Raw genomic sequence first — 22,686 nt, 5'->3', positions numbered from 1 at the left:
CATATATTTTTCAGTGACAGAAATCGAATATGACACTGAATTTCATTGACATTTCAAAGCCTCTTGTAAACCAGAATCCCATCACGCGCTGCTTTCCCAGGTGCATTGGCAGGGAGCTGGATCAGAAGTGGAGCAGCCAGACAACTATTGGCACTTAGATATGGGATGTTTGTATTGCAAGTGACAGCTTAACCTGCTGCACCACAATGCTCACTTAAGCTTGGCAACCTCTAGACATTTATATATCATTGCACATGAAGAGTAATATGAAGAGGGAAAGGGTAGAAAACATTAGACTGAACAAATAGACAGGAAACAAATCCTGCAAGGCAGGACAGACCTGGGTAAAGAATTTGAATTTCATTTAAAGTTCTTTTAAATATATGTAACAAAACATCACATAGTATCATTTGAAATCTAGACGTTTAAAAATCTGTTAAATGTTTGTAAATAAAAGTGAAAAAATAAAAACAATTTCAATTTTTCTACAATCACTTTTTTATAATTTCTAAGATAGTGAACAATGAATATTGAACATTCTGTAGCCCTCACAGCTTCCGTCATGAGGTGTCTGTAAAGAGGATCCCAAGGGTGCATGGAGTAAGCCTCTAGCTCATGCCGTGTCTGGGAGTCAGCCATACCTATGTCAATGCATGATGATCGCATGGTACAGTGAGGACCATGGAGTGTTCCTAGACCATCCCATCAGCAGAGTATACTCAGCAGCACCAGGAGATGCTCAGCGAAGATGTCTAGGCATGCATTTTTTTTTTTTCTTACAGCAAAAATGTCAGTCAACATTTTAGGGATCATGGAGGAACAGTGACTATCTATAGGGGATACCTACCACAGCAAGAAAATGTAAAAGACTGCTGAGGGGCATAAAATGAGATGACTAAATAAAAATACCTGTCTTCTTCAAGGACAGTAATTCTCAGATTTATAAAAATAAACATTCTGGTGCAGGCATTGTGGCTTAGTGGTTAAGCCACCATCTGTGATGCTGGCATCCCATATGGGTGCTGGTTTGTGTTCTGGTTGTTCCACTCTGACTCAACTTCTGCTAATGTACATGGGAAAACAAGGGAAGATGGCCCAAGTGCTTGAGTCCCTGCACCCACGTGGGAGACCTGGAAAAAAACCTGGCTCCTGGGTTGGGCTCAGCCCAATTCCGGCCATTGTGGACATTTAGGGAGTGAATCAGAGGATGAAAGATCTCTCTCTCTTTTCCTCTCTCTGTTTCTCCTTCTATCTTTCTGTAACTCTGCCTTTCAAATAAGTAAATAAATCTTAAAAAGATATATATATTCTTCCTCGGTTAACATTGCTTAATCAAACCACATTGAAAATAATTGAACTATGTTTTGTGACTTGAGTAGTTTATTTTACATTGAGTTTTAAATAATTCATATACAAGTAAGCACAATTATAAAAGAATAATGAGGAACCGTTAGATGTGTTGGTAATCAAAACATATCCTAGATCAAATGTACTTTTTAAAAATATTTATTTATTAATTTATTTTAAAATCAGAGTTACACAGAGAGAAAAGGAGAAGGAGAGAGAGAGAGAGAGAGAGAGAGAGAGAGAGAGAGAGAGAGAGAGGTCTTCCATCAGCTGGTTTACTCTCAAATTGGCCACAATGGCCAGAGCTGTGCCGATCTGAAGCCCGGAGCCAGGAGCTTCTTCTGGGTCTCCCACACGGGTGCAGGGGCCCAAGCACTTGGGTCATCTTCTACTGCTTTCCCAGGCCATAGCAGAGAGCTGGATTGGAAGTGGAGCAGCTGGAACTTGAACTGGCACCCAGGTGGGATGCTGACACTGCGGGTGGCAGCTTTACCTGCTATGCCACAGTGCCGGCCCCTAAAATACACTTACATTGTGTGTTATATACAGATCAACTGATGACTGGATGAAGAAAATGTGTTTCTCTACAATGTTGTCAGACTACAAAGGCAAATATCACATGTTTTTTCTTATTAGTGGAAGTTTTATAGAGGGAGTATAAGAATCATTTGGATGTCACATCGTTCGGCATTAGTTAGAAATATTACTTCACTGAATCCTAATATATATTTGACAATAGTCTCCTCTTTTCCCACTTTATGACTACTGTCATAAATTCCTCACTTTGTGATATTAATATCTTTTAATAAAAATGAAATAAATGTTTTCTCTCTACCAAAGTTAAGCAAGGAATTTGAATTACCATATATAGATTAAATATATTGTGACTAATGAAGTATATTGTCATATATCTCAAATATTTGCCAGATACTTGAGGAGAATGTGCACCAACAGAAGCATTCTTGATGGCTGTGGGCAAGAGTGTAGTTGGTACAACCTCATGGATGGCATTTTGTTAATAATTATGAATACAACATTTTAAATACATATACATTTGAGTCCCAAAATTCTACATCTGGGAACTAACATGTCTAGGAACACATTCTAAATGACACATAGTTACAGTAATATTATTTGTCAAATTGAAAGATTGGCAACATGAGGAAAACCAGATCCAGCAGCACTCGTACACATAATAAAGTGTAGTGATATGAGAATATCTGAGAAGAAATAGGCTTATATGGAATGACAAGCAAAGAACCTGAAGATTTTGAGTGGTAATACCTAAACTTTTATAGACAGAGACATATAGATATATAGTTGGATGTAACTATGCTTACGTTCACAAATTTTACTGTTTGAAGAATTATAAGAAATAGATTATAATTAATGCTCTGTGAGAAGCACTGGATGACCTTAGTGAAAAATTGATGGAAATTTATCTTTAATTTATACATTTTGTATAATATTTATTTTCATTACTATATTTATCACTTGTCTTATTTTGAAAATGGAAGTGTCATATGTTAAATATTTTGAATAATACAAATGAATTTGAATAAAAAAGAACTTTGTCCATTCATTAAAATGTTAACTAGTATAATAAAATATCAATAAATTAAAACATAATAACTATAATTAAAACTAACTCTCAGGAAGAAATTCAAGTATGATTTAATACAGTAATAATTAAAATAAATGTGCTTATAAAATTTAAAATCACTAATTCATGAATTATTGATAAAGAAACAGAGTTGTACATACATTATGCTTTCCTAGGTGAAATAATATGAAAATAATTGGAGATTTACTAAAAAAAAAAAGCAGCTTACTTATAGCCAAAATGCAATGTTAATTTTTTATACATGATTAATACAAATTCTGTGAAGGAAAAGAAAATATAAATCAGTTTTCAAGAGACTGTTAGGTCCAAGAAAATGAGCCCTAAAGACAACTATCTTTGTAGAGAAGGGTCAATTTATGGATTATTTGATATGACTTTTCTTCCCCAGAGCTTCTTCATGGCATTTGTCATCTCTGAGTTTCTCAGAGTGTAGATTAAGGGGTTCAGCATGGGGGTTATGACTGTGTAAAACACACTCACTGATTTGTCAATGGGGAAGGTCCTAGCAGGTCTTGCATACATAAAAATGCAGGGAACAAAGAAGAAAACAACCACGGTGATGTGGGAACCACAGGTCTGGAGAGCTTTCCGTCTCCCTTCCTGACTAAGGTTCTTTAAAGAGTTCCAGATGACACCGTAAGAGATGAGTAAGAGCAGGAACACAACCGCACAGATCACACCTCCATTGGCTGCCACTAAGAGACCAGTGACATAGGTATCAGTACAAACAAGTTTCAGTAAGGGGTACATGTCACACATATAATGATCAATGACATTGAGGCCACAAAATGGTAGCCCATAAATAGTGCTGAGTTGAATGACTGAATGCAGAAACCCTCCAACCCAGGACACTACCAGCAGCACAACACACACCCATCGCCTCATAATAACCAAATAGTGCAAGGGCTTACAGATGGCCACATAGCGGTCATAGGCCATTGCCAACAGAAGAAAGACCTCGGACCCACCAAAAAAGTGTTCTGTGAAGAGCTGAATCATGCAAATTTTTAAGGATATGGTGTTTTTCTCTAAGAACAAGTCTGAAATCAATTTGGGGGAAATGACTGAGGAATAAATGACATCCATAAAGGATAAGTTAGCAAGAAAGAAGTACATTGGTGAGTCCAGGGTCTTACTGACAGAGACAGTCACTACAATAAGCAAGTTTCCCACCATGGTCAAAATGTAGAAGAGCAAGAATATGATAAAGAGAATTTTCTGTTCCTTTGGATTCTGTGTGAGACCCAAGAGGATAAAGTAAGTGACATTTCTCTTTGATTCCATCTATCCTTTGTAGGTGTTCATTTCTTTTATTAGAAACTGTTAACCTACAAAACAAAGAAAACATCCTTCTTTAGGAGTATTTTCATCTTAATCTTTATCTATTCATAGACTGAAATAATTCATAGGGATCCTTTACTGTGTTATGCTGCTGCCATTGATATTGGGATTACGAGCTAAATAAAGCAAGTTGATCACTACCTAAATGATGGGATATATAATATAGACAAATAAAGTTCAATTACATAGGTGTCATTATAAATACATTTACTTGTGTTGTTCTGTGAATTCTGTGTTGGAACTTTCAAGTCAACTGGGATCTTGAAAGTCTTTCAGATAAAGCAATACTTTATATCCATTAGTTTAAAGTAGAAGTGGAACAGCAGAAGAGAATGGGTTGAAAATTCCATAAACATATGCAACATACATAAAGCCACAAGAGACTAATGGAGACTTACTTAAGGTAATATACAAATTACCGGTGAGTAGAATAAATTACAAAGGTCAGACTGCACCCACAAAATACCATACTAGTTTCTCATGATCATATTTTAAAAATGATTGGCTTTCCACCACTTTCCAAGAACATGTTTCTCAATTTGAGACCTCAGTTACAAGCACCTTCATACTAATATTTCTAGCACATCCTGCTTGTTACAATATGGAAGTGTATATTCTCTGCAACACTAGATGTCTTCTCTACCATCCTCCTTTTTCAGAGTCCTCACTGGGTCACCTCCTCCTGTCTGTTTCTGCCAACAGTCTCTTCAAGGCAAACTGTTTCTGCATCTCCCCATTTTCCCATTTCAAAGCCACTTTCACAGTTTTAGAAATTTATTGCAAGAACTTAATTCTCAGTACCAAAAACTATATTTTTGTATAATTAATGTAAGAAAGTAGCACTAACTGGATATCTTAAATAACAGGAATTTGTTGTATCAATTCTGCTTAGAAACTCAAAATCAAATCACAGACTGGGTTTCCTCGGATGACCTGTTCCAAATCTCTCTCCTTGGCTTGTAGATGACCATCTTTGTGTTCACCTGGTGTTTGCCCTATATCCAAATTTACTTATCTAATAAAAATACCAATCATGTTATCTGAGATCCATCCTAACTTGATTACCCTTGTGAAGTCTTATCCATAAATAAGGTTTTGGAGTTTAGAATATCAAATCCTGAGTTTGAACATTGGGAGACACAATAAGGCCATAGTTGTGCCACCTGATATGATATATGGCTGATAAGTATCATTTCCCTATGTCCTACCATCTCGCTGAAACCTGTTTAGTGCCTTTACTTGAATTTTCCTGTTCTTCCTAATCTGTAAATGCTAAGGCACTGTAAAATTGTGTGTCCTACGGATATCTCTTGCCTGCTTTTCAAATTTCCATCTGCAGCTATCTAAGTGACATCTCCAGATATTAATTTAGCATTTATGAAATTAAAAATCACTTCACAATAAATATAGTTTACTTTAGTTTTGTTCAATCTAAAGAAAAGCACCACTCTTCATGTTATTGCTCATGCAAATACTGACAAGTATCTTTCTGTACCTTAATCCTTTCATATTACCCATTCATGCATTTAAAAAATCCTGTTGAATTTATCTTTATAATACACTGTAAATATGATTATTCTCACTGTAATCTGTAGGTACCTGGTCTATTACTAAGCATCCTGCCATGTATACCTAGTTTCATTAGGACCTTAAGCAGTGTTTCCCTCACCCATTCAAAATAGTCATTTTAATCTAATACCACATCACTCTAAACCTCTATGGGAAATTCATATAACATGCTGAATAAAATACAATCTGCCTATTTTGGCCCAAGAGCCCTTTGATGGCTGCAATACACCTGCCAAAATCCATCGTTGGAAATTCTCCATGCTCATCTGTGCAAGCCTTTTTACTACTCCTCAAATATCCAAAAATACTTTTCCATCTCTTTTATTCCATCTATTCTGTGGTAGCTGCTAATTTCAGAGACCAGAAGCAGACATCAGGACCTCGTTAGTATTGTAGAAAGGCATACAGTAAGCTCAGTATTTTATGTATTTATTCATCCAAGAACTGCTTATAAAACACATATGTTGTATTATGCTGATTAAATAAGGTAAACTCTGGCTACTCTAAATGACCACGAAAGCATTCAAGCTCAGGGTCTATACCTGGGGTTATGTCAGCAAGGAGAGAAACTGGTGCTGCCTGTGGAATCACCTTTTCACTATGAATCTCCTATATTTCCAGAAGGAAGAATAACTTGAGAAAATAACATGATTGCTCATGTAATTTTTAATACATTCATGATAAATATGTAAAATTGATGTGTTGCCAGCAGAAGTCTTTTCAACATTTCACTGTTTACAAACTCAAATAATATATTTTCCTATGTAATGAAAAAGTCACACAATGATGAAGCCTGGCTCCCACTTCTAAGTGCTAAAGTCTTACTTTTTACCTCCACTCATGCACATAAAAGCTAAAAGACTGTATTATTACTTGAGAATATATTTGAAATCCTATAACTATGTCTATCCATTTTTGTGCAGAGTCCTAAATATTTCAGGTAGCTATTACTTGATTTGAAAATCTGTTTCAAAGAGTGCAAAGAGAAAAAAAAATAATAATTTTCCATGTTAAGTTAATTTGACAGAAATTCAAATAAAAAAAATTCCCAAGCCAACATAAGATTATAACAACCCACCTTTCTCATAGGGATATTTTTCTTTCACAAGTTATTTTCTAGTAACTTTAATAAATAAAGAGTAACTACCATTCAGTGGTTTAGCCCAGAAGTTTGCATAATGTTGGTATGCCCAAATAGTCGGGCTTGAGATTTGCAGAGGGCATTCATATGTCTTTCTTTTTTGACATCTTGCTTTAAATCTCATATGTATCTTCTGAAATAGTTGTATCAGTTCCTAAGACGAAGCGTCTTCAACCTGGCAGCGGTAAAAATCACTGAAGATGTTAGTCTTTGTAACAACAGTAATCATGAGGCCTGCGATTGGAACATGTCTAAGGCAGACTGTTGCTTAATTATATTCATGGAGATGTTTCACAAGTTGTTAAAATGACACTGATATGTAAAGATATTTTAGATAAAGCTCATATTCAGAATCAGGAAAATGTAACAAATACAGCTTTAGCATCATTATGGGACAAGTGTCAATGGAGAATACAATGAAGCCTCAGTTATCTTGTTCCAACAATGATGTGTTTATCTCTTATCTCCCCTTTTCACCTCAGTGGAATTGTTTCTGCCTACTGGCGTGAGGTTGGATATATTTTTAAAAAGAATTATTTTACTTTGACAAGTAATTATTTATTTTAAAATTTAAGAGCCTCTATTGTTTTTCCAGGGTCCACCCTATTAGCTGAGGATAAAATACTTAGTAAAACTAGGGGAAAGTAATCCATAGTCTTACCTGCATTGACTTTGTATCTTGTAATGGAGCCAGGAAATAAAAATGAGAACCACTTATCAAGTAATAACAATCTGTCATCAATACTAATGAAACAATCAATAGGGCATTACGGCAGAAAAGAAGACAGAGAGACCACTGTGAATCAGTGACCAGAGAAAGCCTTTTTGACGGTGATATGTAAGCTGAGTGCAGAGGATGAGCAGCTGCTGCGCCCTTGTGAAACCCTGTTATAGGTGAAGGGCTCGGGAAGTGAAGACAATGCAACTTGGTTGTACCTCAAGGAGGACAGGAAACACAGAGAAAAGAAGGTGAAGTTAAAGAGATAGCAGGAAGCAAACCTTGGAGACCAGGCAGATTTTGGTAAGGAATCAGGCTTTCATTTAAAGTTCTTTCCAAATGAGAGGAAGGGGAACTTCTTGTTACTGGTCCATCACGTAAGGGACTTATAGGATAGGTTGGCATTCTGCCATCACAAGTTGTAGAAAGCCAAATAAACAAACGAAAAAACATCAGCAACTCTTCTTACATCCTTCTGAGAATTGAAGTCATAGGATAGACTACTTCCCCTCAAAACTGCAGGTACGGAAAATTCCATCTCCCTGAGCAGGAACCCACAAGCAGAAACTCCCACGGCACTGGGGGAGGGAGAAGGAAAACTTGAACTGCTCAGTGTGTACAAGCCTGACACATAAAAGTCCAGGGGAGCCAGTGCTTAGGAGTGCCCCACTTCTGTGAGTTTAAAATGTTTTAGTGAATTTTTAGGTGAGGTCTACATGCTCCTCACAGTAAATATTGGAGAAATACATTCTCCTTTAGGGAAAGGGGAAAGGAAACACATGAATGAAACAACCTCCATATTCTATTTTTTCTTAACAAAATTGACCTGCAGGAGACATGATTTTACTACAGCATAACCTGGTGTAGCTTTAGCAGGAATTGAACCTACCCAGGATGAGAGAAATATCTATCTGAAGACTCATCCAAGGGCTTCCTTTAAAGGTAGTAATTCCAGTTATCTGAGCTACATTGTAATGATCTAATTTCTACCCTAAGGCCCCACTTCCTAATACTGTCTGTTGTTGGGTGGTGCTGAGATAACGTAGGCTGGGCATCCCACATGGGTGCTAGTTCATATCCCAGCTGCTGCTCTTCTGATCAGGCTCTGTTCTATGGCCTGGGAAACCAGTGGAAGATGGTCCAACTGCTTAGACCCCTGCACCCATGTGGAAGACCTGGAGGAAGCTCCTGGCTCCTGGCTTTGGATTGGCCCAACTCTGGCCAAAAACAGAAATTTGGGGAGGAACCAACTGATGGAAGACCTTTCTCTATATCTCTCCTTCTCTCTGTAACTTTACTTCTTAAATAAATAAATAAAATCTTTCAAAAAATACTGTTTGCTTTCAACATATGGATTTCAAGGCTACAATAATATTCAGTCTGCAGCTCTTTCCAGAATAGAAAGCCCCAGGTCTGGATAGGTACACAGGTGAATTATTATATTTTAAAAATGTTTTATATTTTTGTAATTTTTAGGACTATAAACAGAAATCAAATCTCAAAATCTCAATTTTGCTCATACACTTTACTGTTTTTGGTACTTTGTATATTGGTTACCACAAGTCAGGGAAAACATGATATTTGTGTTTTGGAGACTGGTTTATTTCACCAAGCTTAATGGTCTCCAAGACGGAATGGAAATTCTCCAGAAATCTGAAAATAGATCTACCATATGACCCAGTCATTCTGATTCAAGGAATTTGACCAAAGAGAATGAACTCAGCATATGAGAGTTATCTGTACCCCCAAGTATAAAGCAGCTCAGCTCACAACAGCTAAGATATGGAATGAACTCAGATGTTGATCAACTGATGAATGAATAAAGTAATTCTGGTACAAATACATGATGAAATACTATTCAGCCATAAAAAAGAATGATATCCTGTCTTCACTAAAAAATGGTTGAAACTGTTTCTACAATTTTTTTTTTATTTTTGACAGGCAGAGTGGACAGTGAGAGAGAGAGACAGAGAGAAAGGTCTTCCTTTGCCGTTGGTTCACCCTCTAATGGCAGCCGCGGTAGCGCACTGCGGCCGGCGCACCGCGCTGTTCCGATGGCAGGAGCCAGGTGCTTCTCCTGGTCTCCCATGGGGTGCAGAGCCCAAGCACTTGGGCCATCCTCCACTGCACTCCCTGGCCACAGCAGAGAGCTGGCCTGGAAGAGGGGCGACCGGGACAGGATCGGTGCCCCGACCGGGACTAGAACCCGGTGTGCCGGCGCCGCAAGGCGGAGGATTAGCCTGTTGAGCCACGGCGCCGGCCTCTACAATTTTTTTAAAAAAATTATTACTATATACGACTTTTTTAATGGAATACAGTGCAATATTCAACAATTCAACACATTTTTTCAGTGTTGGTCAAATCTTGTAATTAGCATGTCCTCCAATTCCTTACATTTTCTTTATGTTTAGATATTAGTATAACCAGTTTTCCAGTTTTTCATACAATATATAACACATAATTTTGAACTACCACCCACCATGCTGTGAAACAATGGAACTTATTACCACTACCTACCACTATACTTATTACTATTACTACTAACCATTATCCAAATTCTCTCAATCTCCTCTCCCCATCTCTTCCCATTCTCTAGTAATCACTATCCTAAATTCAGATAAGATTTTTTATAACTTTCACATATCAAAGAAAACATACAATATCTGTCTTTCTTTCTTTGGTTTATTTCACATAATATAATACCATCCAGCTCCATACATTTTGCTGCAAATGTCAGTATATCCTTATTGTTATGGCTCAGTAATATTACATTGTGTGTGTATACCATGTTTTCTTTAAGTATTCATCCAACAATGGACATGTAAGTTGATTCCACACCTTGACCATCGTGAATAGTGCTGGAATGAACATAGTAGTGTAGCTATCATTCTCAGATGGTGATTCTTTTTTTTAAGGTTTTATTTATTTATTCGAGAGAGGAAAAGAGAGAGAGAGAGAGCGAGAGAGAGAGAGAGAGAGAGAAAGGTTTCCATCCACTGGTTCACTCCCCAAGTGGTTGCAACAGCCGGAGCTGGGCCAATCCAAGGCCAGGAGCCAGGAGCTTCTTTTGGGTATCTAGGTGGGTGCAGGGGCCCAAGCACGTGGGCCATCTTTTACTGCTTTCTGAGCCCATAGCAAAGAGCTGGATTGAAAAAGGAGCAGAAAGGAAGCCCAACTTGTTCTTTCATTTCTCTATTCTCTTCAAGGTAGGAAACTAATTCTATTATAAATGAATCTGTAGGATGCACAATTTAATCTTTAGACCTTATAAAAGAGATGGCTAACATTTTTCTGGCTGCGTTGTATGGTAGGGTTCTATTCAGGTTTCTGAGGAATCTCCAGACAGACTTCCATAGTGGCTTAACCAGTTTGCATTCCCACCCAACAGTGGGTTTGTGTCCCTTTTCCCCCACATCTCTGAAGTAGGAGTTCTTTGCATGGACTTTGAGCAATATTCCTATACATCATATGCATATCCTAACACTATTAATGGATTCAACTCATTAAGAAAGAAACATTTAAAGCAGAAACTTTTAGGTCATAAAATTCTCGATATTTATTATTTATACAATACTCACCACCTTTGAAATTATTATTATTATTTTTTATTTGACAGGTAGAGTTACAGACAGTGAGAGAGAGAGAAAGAGAGAAAGGTCTCCCTCCCATTGGTTCACTCCCCAAATGCCTCCTGGGCCACGGCTGAGAGCTGGACTGGAAGAGGAACAACTGAGACTAGAACCTGGCACTCATATGGGATGCCAGTGCTGCAGGCAGATTAACCAAGTGAGTCACGGTGCGGCCCCTACCTTTCAAATTATAAAACATAAATGAAACACTGTAGAAAATTAGGACACCTGCAAGCACTCATTCTCTTTTTATCTTTGTGTGTATTCTAACATGCTGGGACATCTCGTCTGGTCCTTTTCTTTTTCTTCTTCAAACCCCAAAGTAAGTCATCTATTCTTCATGCATTATTTGCAATAAAACTCAATAATATTATAATCTTGATTAGTCATTTACATTGAAAGTCTTAATTTAATTAGTTTATATTGATATGATGGATCATCATTATATATACATTTTTGAAAATGGGTGATAGGATTTAGTATATGACTGTGGTCATGAGCCTGTTCTTTCAGGAAGGTGATCCTGAATTCAGTTCCTATCTTTGTCACTTAGAATGTGAGCTTTTTGGGAAACATTACACCTTTAAATTAATAAGTTGAGCTATGTAAAATCTTAGTGGAACTGAATGCTCATAAATATTAGTTATCATGAACATTCCTTATTGCTCCAAAATTTAAATAGAAGCTTTCAACTTGCCTAAGGTGCTTTGCTAATTTTTTGAAAGGGTTATGTATGATCTCTCCCCGCTGTGATGAATTGGTAAAAGCTGGCTGTACTTGAAGGAGTTCCTGGTGATAAGAGCTCCCACCCCTTGGCCATAACTGAATCCATTTCTCCTCTTTTCTTATTCACTGGTCCCATACTTCTGAGGACTTGTAGGTAATCCAGTTGTTGGTCAGATTGTTCCTGACAATACTTGTTTAAGAGTTAAAAAAAAGCCTTTAACTCTGATTTTGATGTCAACATACCATTCTGTCAGAATATGTAAAGACTTAAAATGCAGTGACATATTTATTAGTATTGTTACCTGTATGGATGTATGTTCAATACAACATCTTCAGCACCTCAACCAAAGGTTGGCACAGAATAAATTCTTAATAAATATTCAACAAAGAAATTACTGTCATCTCTACTTAACTCACGTAAGAGTAATTATTTTTGAGAAATGAATACTTGTTAACTGAATGCCTCTGGAATTGATGAAATTTCATTATTGTTGATAAATAGAAATGGAGACATTTTGTTCAATTTGGTATATACAAGTATATCTATTTAAAATTGTATATTAGTGATAATTGCATACATTGATGACTTAACACTTAGCACAGGCATATAATGCAAACTGAGCCAATCATGATAATCAACATTTCCCCTTCTTTGACATCACTTTATGATTGGAAACTTCCAATTCCTCTCTTCTCTTCACTCATAAAATATCTAATATGATATTGGGAACTATAGTCTTCCCACCATGACGTGTGACGCCAGGAACTTACTGTTTTCCTTAACTGTGATTTGATACTCATGATCCCACATCCTTCTGTCTCTCATACTATGTTTTCATATGAGTGAAATGTTGTTGGCCATTTGTATACTCCATAATTCTTACCTGAAAATGCAGACTCTTGACTAGCATGTCTAATGAGAAAGGATTTATGATATACAATTATGGAGCTTGCTGAATCTGGAACACATTCCACCTCTCTGCAAAATCAGCAGAAAATTCCCAAGTGCTTGGACTGCTTGCACCAACTTTGGAGACCAGGATGGAGTTCCAAGGTCTTGACTTTGGTCTGGCTCATTTCTGGCCACTGTGGCCATTTGGGGAGTGAATCAGTGGATGGATTATCTCTCTATCTCTCCCTGTCTCTGTGACTCTGCCTTTCAATTCTTTTTTTTTTTAAACTTATAAGGATGCTCCTGTTAGCCATAATCCAACTCAGGTGTCTGCATCCAAGTTGCAGGGTGAAAAAATATAACTCTTCCTATTTAATGTGGTGATTGAATGTTCCTAGGGGAATTTTTGGGCTGCTACACATCACTGTTGGTTTTTATAGCTGGAGATTGGATCTCACAAATGTGTTGTGTTTTAAGTTGTAGACAGTTGTTTATTTTTTTAAAACTTATGGATGTCCCTTTTTCTGACCTACATGTAGGAAGGAAAGTAGTTAAAGGAACATGAAGAAATTGAAGAGCAGGAAAATTGATAAAAGTATAGATTCTTCATATACACTTTTTTTTTAACTGTGTACCTCTATGGCCGTGGCTGTGGAAAGGGAAACACAAATAAAAAATTTTGTGGGCAACTGGGCACTAGAATGGCATTACTCTAGATGATTCTCTACACATGTGAAGGAATTCAAGTTGTCAGCATAAAGGTATACAGGAAAAAAAAATTTACTCAATGCAAAGACAAAGTGCAAACTCAAGAACTAAGTGTGGGCAAGCTTGAGAGAGAAAGACATAATAAATAAAATGCCCCTAACAAAACCATCCTAAGGCAGAGGTGCTTATCTGAAGCTGTCTGGGAGGGTCTTAATCGAATATTCAAAACTGGTGGAGTTAGGGGCCAGACTCGAGTATCACCCATTTCTTTTTGGGAGATACCGAGTGTGTCATGGTGTTAGATGCATGATTGGAGTGGAGGTGCCAGCCATGCTAATTTTATCATAATGACATTACACTATTATCTCAGAATCAGAGCCTGCGACCATGTTGAGTATTTCCGGTGGGTGCTTGTTCTAAATTAGCAACATTGTGGAACTTGTTTCCACTACATGAAAGGGGAACTTGGAGGTGCGTGGAAAGTGGGCTGTGGTGCAGCATTAGGTTTCTGCCTGCGATGCTGACAACCCCCATCAGCGCATCAGTTAGAGTTCTGGCTGCTCTGTTTGGCTGGGAAGGCAGCTGGTAATGGTCGAAGTGATTGGGCCACTGCCACCTAGGTGGGACACCAGGATGGAATTTTTTATTCCTGGTTTGTTGTGGCCTTTTTTGCAATGAACCATTGGATGGGAGATATCTCTCTCTCTTCCCCACCCCTTTTCTTTCTTCCTTGTCTTAAATAACCTATAAAAAAATTTTAAAAAAGAAAGGGAAGTTTAATTGGGCACAGACAGGGGTTTAGATGGTGTACAGAAAAGGTTTGGATGGTGCAGATCCGGCTGTGACACAGGCTGGCTGGGGCTGTCATGCTGGTACAGAATGCAGGTGCTATAGTAGCTGCCTGAATCCAACCTGTGGTGGGAAATTTCCAAATTTTTAATTGGGAGATTTGCAGTATTCTCCTTATTGTCATTTTATTTTTTCTTATTTATTTATTTATTGGTTTTGGTGTTTTGTTTATATAAAATGCTTTTGAGGTATAAAATTGTACACCTTTTGGGGTATTAGGTGTTTCATTACATGCATTAAAAATAACTTTGAATGAAACTCAAATTCAATTTTTAAAGGATTTATTTCTGTATCTGAAAGGTTGAGTTACAGAGAGAGAAAGGAAGAAACTGACAGAGAGGAAGAGAGAGAATAAGAGAGCAAGAGGGTGCTACCTTCCATCTGTAGGCTTAATCCACAAAAGGCTGCAAGGGCTGTCTGGGCCAGAATGAGCCAGGGTCCTGGACCTCCATCCAGGCCTCTTGTTTGGGTGGCCCACGCACTTAGGCCAGCTTCCTCAGCTTTCCCAGGTGCGTTAACAGGGAGCTGGTTCAGAAGTGGAGCAACTGAGACTTAAACCAGCACTCAGGTGTGATGCTTGCCTTGCAGGTGGTGCTGCAATCCAAATTCCTTGGTAGCTATGCCCTGCCTAGCAAGGTTTACTGTTCCTTCAGGTACAACAGCCTCTCACTATCTTGAAACTGCCAAGGAATTTTTCAGTGTTATAGCTTTCCAGATGTAACAGTCCTTCCTATGGTAGAATTGTCTTATTCTTTGGACTTCATCTTAAATGTCAGCTTTTTATATGGCTGTTTCCCTCTTACACAGAGTAAATTATCCTCCCCCTTATTTTCTCTCATTACTTTACTTGTCACCATATTAGCATCAGTCACAAGTTATCATTGCCCATATTATGATGTTACCAGTTTTAATGTTTGACTCTTAAAATACATAAGGTCATTGAAGGGAAATTTTCATCCTATTTTGTGTGTGTGTGTGTGTGTGTTTTGTTAACTAAGCATCTCTAGCTTGTGGTTTAGAACCTGGAATCAAGTAGGTATTCAGTAAAATTCTTAAGAATATGAATAATTGAATTAATTTTTAGTTATTTTAGTTATTACAGCTAAGTCAGGGTTAAGACAAGATAGGGGAAGTAAGTGATACATATCCTTGTTGGAACATAAAGACTGACATTTTATTATCGACTAGAAATAGCGTCAACAATGGTTCTGAAGCACTTTTTGCCTCCTTGTTGAGCCTCCCTGACCCTGGTCATTTGATTGATCTAGTGACCTGTTCATATACAAATGTTTAAAAATTTTGTGGAAAATCCCAGTGAATTTAATTAAGCGTGAATCTTGGACAAGCTCCAGATGCAGGTCTCAGGGCTATGTGAGGTTAGGAGATATAAATCGTCCAGTGATTTTGACTCCTGTTGGAGAAGATGCTATATTCTTAAGGTGTGATACAACTGTCTACAGATGAGCAATTACTTATTGCAAGAATGCTTTCTCAAAATACCACAAAGACATTTGGCTAGATAGGTCAAATATCTGAATAATTTTTCTTGTTTGAATTTACTAGAAGAGAAGTAAAATATTAGCGGCAATATCTCCTGGTAACATGACTAGTTGCTATCTTCTTATGCAGAGGTTGGGTTTGTTTATCTTGCTGATGCATTTACCTAATGTGGAATTTCTAATTTTTATTTTTGTATAGTATGATATACTATAACTTGCTTTAAATATGTCTCCATTGCAAGTAGTTATACTTTTATTAAATATTTAGAAGACTGTGTGAAGAAAATAGCATGATCAAGAGAAACCAAGTATGTAATCAAGAAGTAAAATCTCTCTCTGTCTCTGTTTTTTATAAAGTATGGAAAAGACATTTCCACATATTAATGCATCAGTTAAAAATCTTTCTTTCAGACTCTGAATAAGACTCCAAAAATGAGAGAAACAGTTAATAGTAGAATTTAGGCTTTTTAATTGTGTACATTTTCCTGTTATATAGGAAATTTGAATTTAGAAGAATGGAAATGTAGAAAAACTTATAATTTAAAAAAGCTTTGAAGGTCAAGAAGATGTAGTTTCTGATTACATTTCTGTCAGTGAAAAATATACGATCATGGGAAAATTAACTGAATTATCTGGATCTGTTTATTCAACTGTAGAATTTGAACAACTCTCATATATTACCACAGATATCAATCTTATTAATTACATGTGGTGATACATGTGTCTATGTGTATATAAATCTATATGTATGAAACGGTTGAGAATCATAGCATTTGAAAGAATGTTGCAAAACTAATGCCAGGTGTTCTGGCACTATTAGTATTTCCATTCATTAAATTTTCTTTGATCTATTTCAATGGAACTTAACAGATGACAATTTCATTATCTTGTGTTTTTGCATTTCAGAGGGAAATAAACTTGTGATATATGTCAAAGTGCACAAAATGGAGTGTTTATTCTTTAATCCATAATTTTCCAAGTACTGTAATACTACTTTCATATATTTCAACTCACTAAATCCTCACCAAAAATTAAGTAAATATATAGAATATTTTGTTTACAAATCTGAAAATTATAGCTCAGGGTGATGACTTCCCAAAATGTGAGTAATGTAAAACTATTTCTGCTTACATATATATGTATGTTTTATTTATGGATCATTAAACCAAGCACTATACATTTACTTGATAATGTAGTAGAGTTAGATGAAAAGCTAACACAATATTTCTCTTCTTATGATGTGACTCCTAGTCTTTAAATCTTTATCCTAAATGAGTAAGCAGAATCTCTGATATCTCAAAGTCCAGTTTATATATAAGGCATATCACAATGTAGGTTTTTTGATTGAATCAATCAATAAAAGTGTAGACTTCAATACACATTTCCATAATATTTATATTTATTGTAGCATTACACTGCTTCTGATTTCTGAAATTACCTTGTATTAAAACGAAATCAAGGAAATGGAAAAGCGTAATGATATTTGAAGAACAACAAGACTGTCTAGAATAGGATGGATGTGGAATCTTCCAAGAAATGAATTTGGGAAGATGGCCTCAATCCAATTCATTAAGATTCCTGTAGGCAGTATAGAAATACTATAGTTTGTTGAAAGTAGAATGGGAAGTTACTGTAGGAGTTTTGAGCCGATGGTGATATGATCTGAATGAGATCTAAAAGGGATCATTTGGTTTGTTTCGTGTGAGTAGATCATTGTACTCTGGAACATTAAAATAGTGAGAACCTGAAAGAGGCTATTAAAGTAGAGTGGAGGAAACTGGGAGGTACTGAGGATGATAGAATTTGGGGATGATTTGAAGGTAGACTTAGCAATGTTTTTAAAATGTATTGATGAATAATCTGAGTGGAAGAGCAGAATGAAAGATCTTGTATGACATTTAGCATGAATAATAATGTGGCAGGTGATATAATTTAATCATGTAAAAACACTTAGGAAGGAATAGGTTAATAGAAACAATTTAAAAGGTTTTAGAAATAGTAAATTGATTTCCAATTTGAGATGTCAATCTGGTGGCAAAGATCTATGAATAATTAGCTCTATGCACCTTGAATATGTGAATTACCTTCAGCGATTTTTAGCTGTTAAAATTTAGTAAATTTATATGATACTTACCTCGTGTAAATCTATTTTTACCCATTCCAGTATGATTAAGATGTCTTAGCTTTATTACCCCTTATAATAATGTGAATGCTTTTATGACAATTATTAAATTGGTTTGTCCTTCTTTGAATGAGTGATTATGTATCCAGTCACTAAGTATAGGGGGCCATTTCTCACCCATCTTGATAATTTGCATGTTTACAGCTGATCAACATGAATAGACCCTCATATGCATTTTTAGAGAATGAACAAATAAAACATTAAACTTTTCATATAGCTAATATATTCACCCTTATTTTTAGGGAAACAATACTTTACATCTGAAATCAGCAGCTGTGAAAGAAGAGATGGAATCCAGGAACAATGTGACTTACTTTGTGCTCTTGGGCCTTACACAGAATGCACAGGGACAGAAAATACTTCTTGTTTTGTTCTTGATCATCTACATTCTGACTGTTGTGGGAAACTTGCTCATTGTCGTGACTGTCTCTGTCAGTAAGACCCTGGACTCACCAATGTACTTCTTTCTTGCCTGCTTATCCTTTATGGATGTCTTTTACTCCTCAGCCATTACGCCTAAGTTGATTTCAGATTTGTTCTTTGGGAAAAACACCATAAGCTTCCAATCTTGTATGACCCAGCTCTTTATAGAGCACTTCTTTGGTGGATCAGGGGTCTTTATTCTATTGGCTATGGCCTATGACCGCTATGTGGCCATCTGTAAGCCCTTGCACTATTTGGTTATCATGAGGCGATGGGTGTGTGTTGTGCTGCTGGTAGTGTCCTGGGTTGGAGGGTTTCTGCATTCAGTCATTCAACTCAGCACTATTTATGGGCTCCCATTCTGTGGCCCCAACATCATTGATCATTATATGTGTGACATGTACCCCTTACTGAAACTTGTCTGTACTGACACGTATGTCACTAGTCTCTTAGTGGCAGCCAATGGAGGTGTGATCTGTGCGGTTGTGTTTCTGCTCTTACTCATCTCTTACGGTGTCATCTGGAACTCTTTAAAGAACCTTAGCCAGGAAGGGAGACGGAAAGCTCTCCAGACCTGTGGTTCCCACATCACTGTGGTTGTTTTCTTCTTTGTTCCCTGCATTTTCATGTATGCAAGACCTGCTAGGACCTTCCCCATTGACAAATCAGTGAGTGTGTTTTATACAGTCATAACCCCCATGCTGAACCCCTTAATCTACACTCTGAGAAACTCAGAGATGACAAATGCCATGAAGAAGCTCTGTTGGAAACAAGTATCATTGGATAGAGCTTAAGTTTACCCTTTCCATGAAGACAGTCATTTCCCTTGGGGTTCATCTCCTTGGACCCAAGAGTCTTTTGAAAGCAGATTTTTCATATATTCCTTCAAAATTCTTATATTATTTATTCTTAAAGAATTAACCTTATGTTTGGTTATGAATAACTTTTTCTCTCTAGTATTCTATTTAATATTTTTTATTCCATTTCACATAGTATGTCATAATGCATATATGACTGATAGTTAATACACAATATTTAATGAATTATGGGTAACTTTTTAATAATTACATTGATTTTAATAATTTTATCCATTCATATTTAAAATTTTCTTTCTAATTTTTGCCTTTTTATTGCTTTTTTATTATACAGTTAGCATCTTTAATGCTGTGTAGAAAATTCTGTTTACTCAAATTCAGTTATATTACATATGAAATATTTAGTATGTAACAAGTCTGTTTTGTGAAATAAAACAAATGATAGTTTAGCAAGAAAAGTACAGTGATATACAATTATGCAAATACAATTTTGTAAATTGTGTAAATAATAAAAACTCCATCAATCCTTCATTAATGCCATTCGGTGCTACTCCCAGAATGTTCACTATAATCTGTTTTGATTCTTTAATTTTTTTTTTTTTATTTTTGACAGGCAGAGTGGACAGTGAGAGAGAGAGAGGCAGAGAGAAAGGTTTTCCTTTGCCGTTGGTTCACCCTCCAATGGCCGGTGCGGCCGGCGCACCGCGCTGATCCAATGGCAGGAGCCAGGTGCTTCTCCTGGTCTCCCATGGGGTGCAGGGCCCAAGTACTTGGGCTATCCACTGCACTCCTGGGCCACAGCAGAGAGCTGGCCTGGAAGAGGGGCAACTGGGACAGAATCCGACACCCCGACCAGGACTAGAACCCAGTGTGCCGGCGCCGCAAGGTGGAGGATTAGCCTGTTGAGCCATGGCGCTGACTCACTTTTCTACATTTTTAAAAAGATTATTTTATGGATATGAAAGGCAGAGTTATAGAGAGAGGACTGGGGTAGAGACAGAGAGAGGGAGCTTACATCTACTGGTTTACTCCCCAAATGGCTGTAATGGCTGGGGCTGGGCCAGGCTGGAGAGAGGAGCCCAGAGCTTCTTTCAGGTCTCCCACATGGATGCAGAGTCCCTAGTTCTTGGGCCATCTTCTGCTGCTTTTCCACGTGCATTAGTGGAGAACTGGATAAGAAGTGGAGTAGCCAGGACTTGAACTGGTGTTCATACGGGATGTAGGCATTGCAGGCAGCGGCTTTTACCCACTGTGCCACAATGCCAGCTCATATTTTCTACATTTTTTGTTCCACTTAATGGATAATACTTTTGTATTTCATCTATAATGCCTTTTGTATAACCGAAAATCCTTATAGTTGCTTCTTATTCTTTGGGAATCATGCCTATTTTTGTGTATGCATGTTTCTAAATTCAGTGTAAAATAAATTAGTCACAAAACAAAGGCCTGCTATTTTTAATGTGAATTATTTATTTATGGAAGTTCATATATCTCTATGTATTTGAAAATTGGTCTCCACGAGGAGCATATGTGTTTTTATTCAGTAAAGTCTCCTTTTATGATCTTCAGTAATTCTTTACATTCTTCTTGGCTGTGTTATTGATCCCCCATAGAGAACTGTGGCCTCCGGGCCACAGTGAAGAGCTGGACTGGAAGAAGAGCAACCGCGACTAGAACCTGGCGCCCATATAGGATGCCGGCACCGCAGGCAGAGGATTAACCAAGTGAACCACGGCACCGGCCCCTAGTGCTTTTATTTAACTTTGTTTTGATACTCATTATCCAAATCATTCTACCCAGACTACCCTTCTCTACCTATAGGAATCATTATTCTGTGTTCAGATTGAATATTTTTAAACCTCCACATGTAAAGGATAGCGTGCAGTGAATTATTTTCAAAATTATGTCTTCCAATTCAATACATTTTGCTGCACGTGAGAGGGTTTCATTCTTTTTTGTGTGACTGAATACTATTCCAATGTGTATGTACATATACCACAGTTATTTATCCATTCATCTGATGATGGGTACTTTGGATGATTCTTAGATATAATGATTGGATATATTCATAATGTATATAAGTTCTATTTCTATTTTTTTAAAGAATCTCTATTATGTTTTCTACAATGGATGTAATAATTTACTTTCCCACCAGCTATGTGTAAGAGTTCCTCTTTCTCCATTCTTCACCAATTTTTGAATTTCTGTGTTTTATGTAATCATTCTAATTAGGGTGAGGTGATATGCCATTGGTGTTTTGACGGTATTTTGCTAATGAGTTGTGATATTATGCCATGTTGCATATATAGGGAATTTGCACATTTCACAGTTCTTATCTGAAGAAGCAGAATCATATCTAGCATGTTTAAGTAGAATGGATTTATTATATGAAACAACAGTTCAAGTCCTGGTTACCCCATTTTCAATACATCTCCCAGCTACTGTGCCTGTGAAAGCAACAGAAAATTGCTGAAGTTCTTGGGGAGCTTCCCCACTTGTCAGGCACCTAGACGGAGTTTAAAGTACCTGGCTTTGATCTGGCCCAACCCTGGTCATTGTGGCCATTTGAAAAGTGAACCTCTGGCTGGCACCACAGCTCACTTGGCTAATCCTCCACCTGCGGCGCCAGCACTCCGGGTTCTAGTCCTGGTCGGGGCGTCGGATTCTGTCCCCGTTGCTCCTCTTCCAGTCCAGCTCTCTGCTGTGGCCCAGGAAGGCAGTGGAGGATGGCCCAGGTCCTTGGGACTTGCATCCGCATAGGAGACCAGGAGAAAGCACCTGGCTCCTGACTTCGGATTGGCGCAGCGCGCTGGCCATAGTGGCCATTTGGGGGGTGAACCAATGGCAAAGGAAGACCTTTCTCTCTGTCTCTCTCTCTGTAAAACTCTGCCTGTCCAAAAAAAAAAAAAAAAAAAAAGTGAAACCCTGGTTTTAAGTTCTCTCTCTCCCTCTCTCTCTCTCTCTCTCCCTGTCTCTAAAACTCTGCATTTAAAATAAATTAATAAATAAATAAGTCAGGTTTTTATTAAAAAAAAAAACATATGGAGGCTCCTGTTAGGCATAATTCAACTCACATGCCTTCATCCAAAGTGCAGGGTGAGAAAGAAATACAATTCTTTGGATTTTATGTGGTGAATGCAGGTTCCTAGCGGACTTTCGGGGCGGCTACACAACACTGAGGGTTTTTTATAGTTATCGATTAGCTCTCAGAAATGGGTTTTGT

The 22,686-nt window shown here is 37.3% G+C and overlaps 2 protein-coding genes across 3 annotated transcripts; one reads left to right on the top strand and one right to left on the bottom strand.

The window, feature by feature from the left end:
- Nucleotides 1-2,416: 2,416 nt before the first annotated feature.
- Nucleotides 2,417-4,255, bottom strand: LOC133763690 (olfactory receptor 4A47-like). The gene is made up of 2 exons (XM_062197477.1): nt 3,331-4,255; nt 2,417-2,523 (listed from the first exon to the last, which is right to left on the bottom strand). The coding sequence occupies exons 1-2, from the start codon at nt 4,253-4,255 to the stop codon at nt 2,417-2,419; spliced, it is 1,032 nt and encodes a 343-aa protein (XP_062053461.1).
- A 14,257-nt stretch (nt 4,256-18,512) lies between these two features.
- Nucleotides 18,513-22,460, top strand: LOC133764321 (olfactory receptor 4A47-like). 2 transcript variants are annotated; one of them, XM_062197989.1, is made up of 2 exons: nt 18,513-19,426; nt 22,388-22,460. In XM_062197989.1, exons 1-2 carry the CDS (start codon nt 18,513-18,515, stop codon nt 22,458-22,460), a joined length of 987 nt encoding a protein of 328 aa, XP_062053973.1. The 2 variants fall into 2 exon arrangements, with proteins under 2 accessions (XP_062053973.1, XP_062053974.1); XM_062197990.1 differs by lacking the exon at nt 22,388-22,460 and having other exon boundaries at nt 18,513-19,442.
- Nucleotides 22,461-22,686: the final 226 nt, after the last annotated feature.

The sequence above is a fragment of the Lepus europaeus genome, chromosome 7 (genome assembly GCF_033115175.1).
Source record: "Lepus europaeus isolate LE1 chromosome 7, mLepTim1.pri, whole genome shotgun sequence".
NCBI classification, from domain to species: domain Eukaryota; kingdom Metazoa; phylum Chordata; class Mammalia; order Lagomorpha; family Leporidae; genus Lepus; species Lepus europaeus.
This window is presented reverse-complemented; position numbering and strand designations above follow the sequence as displayed.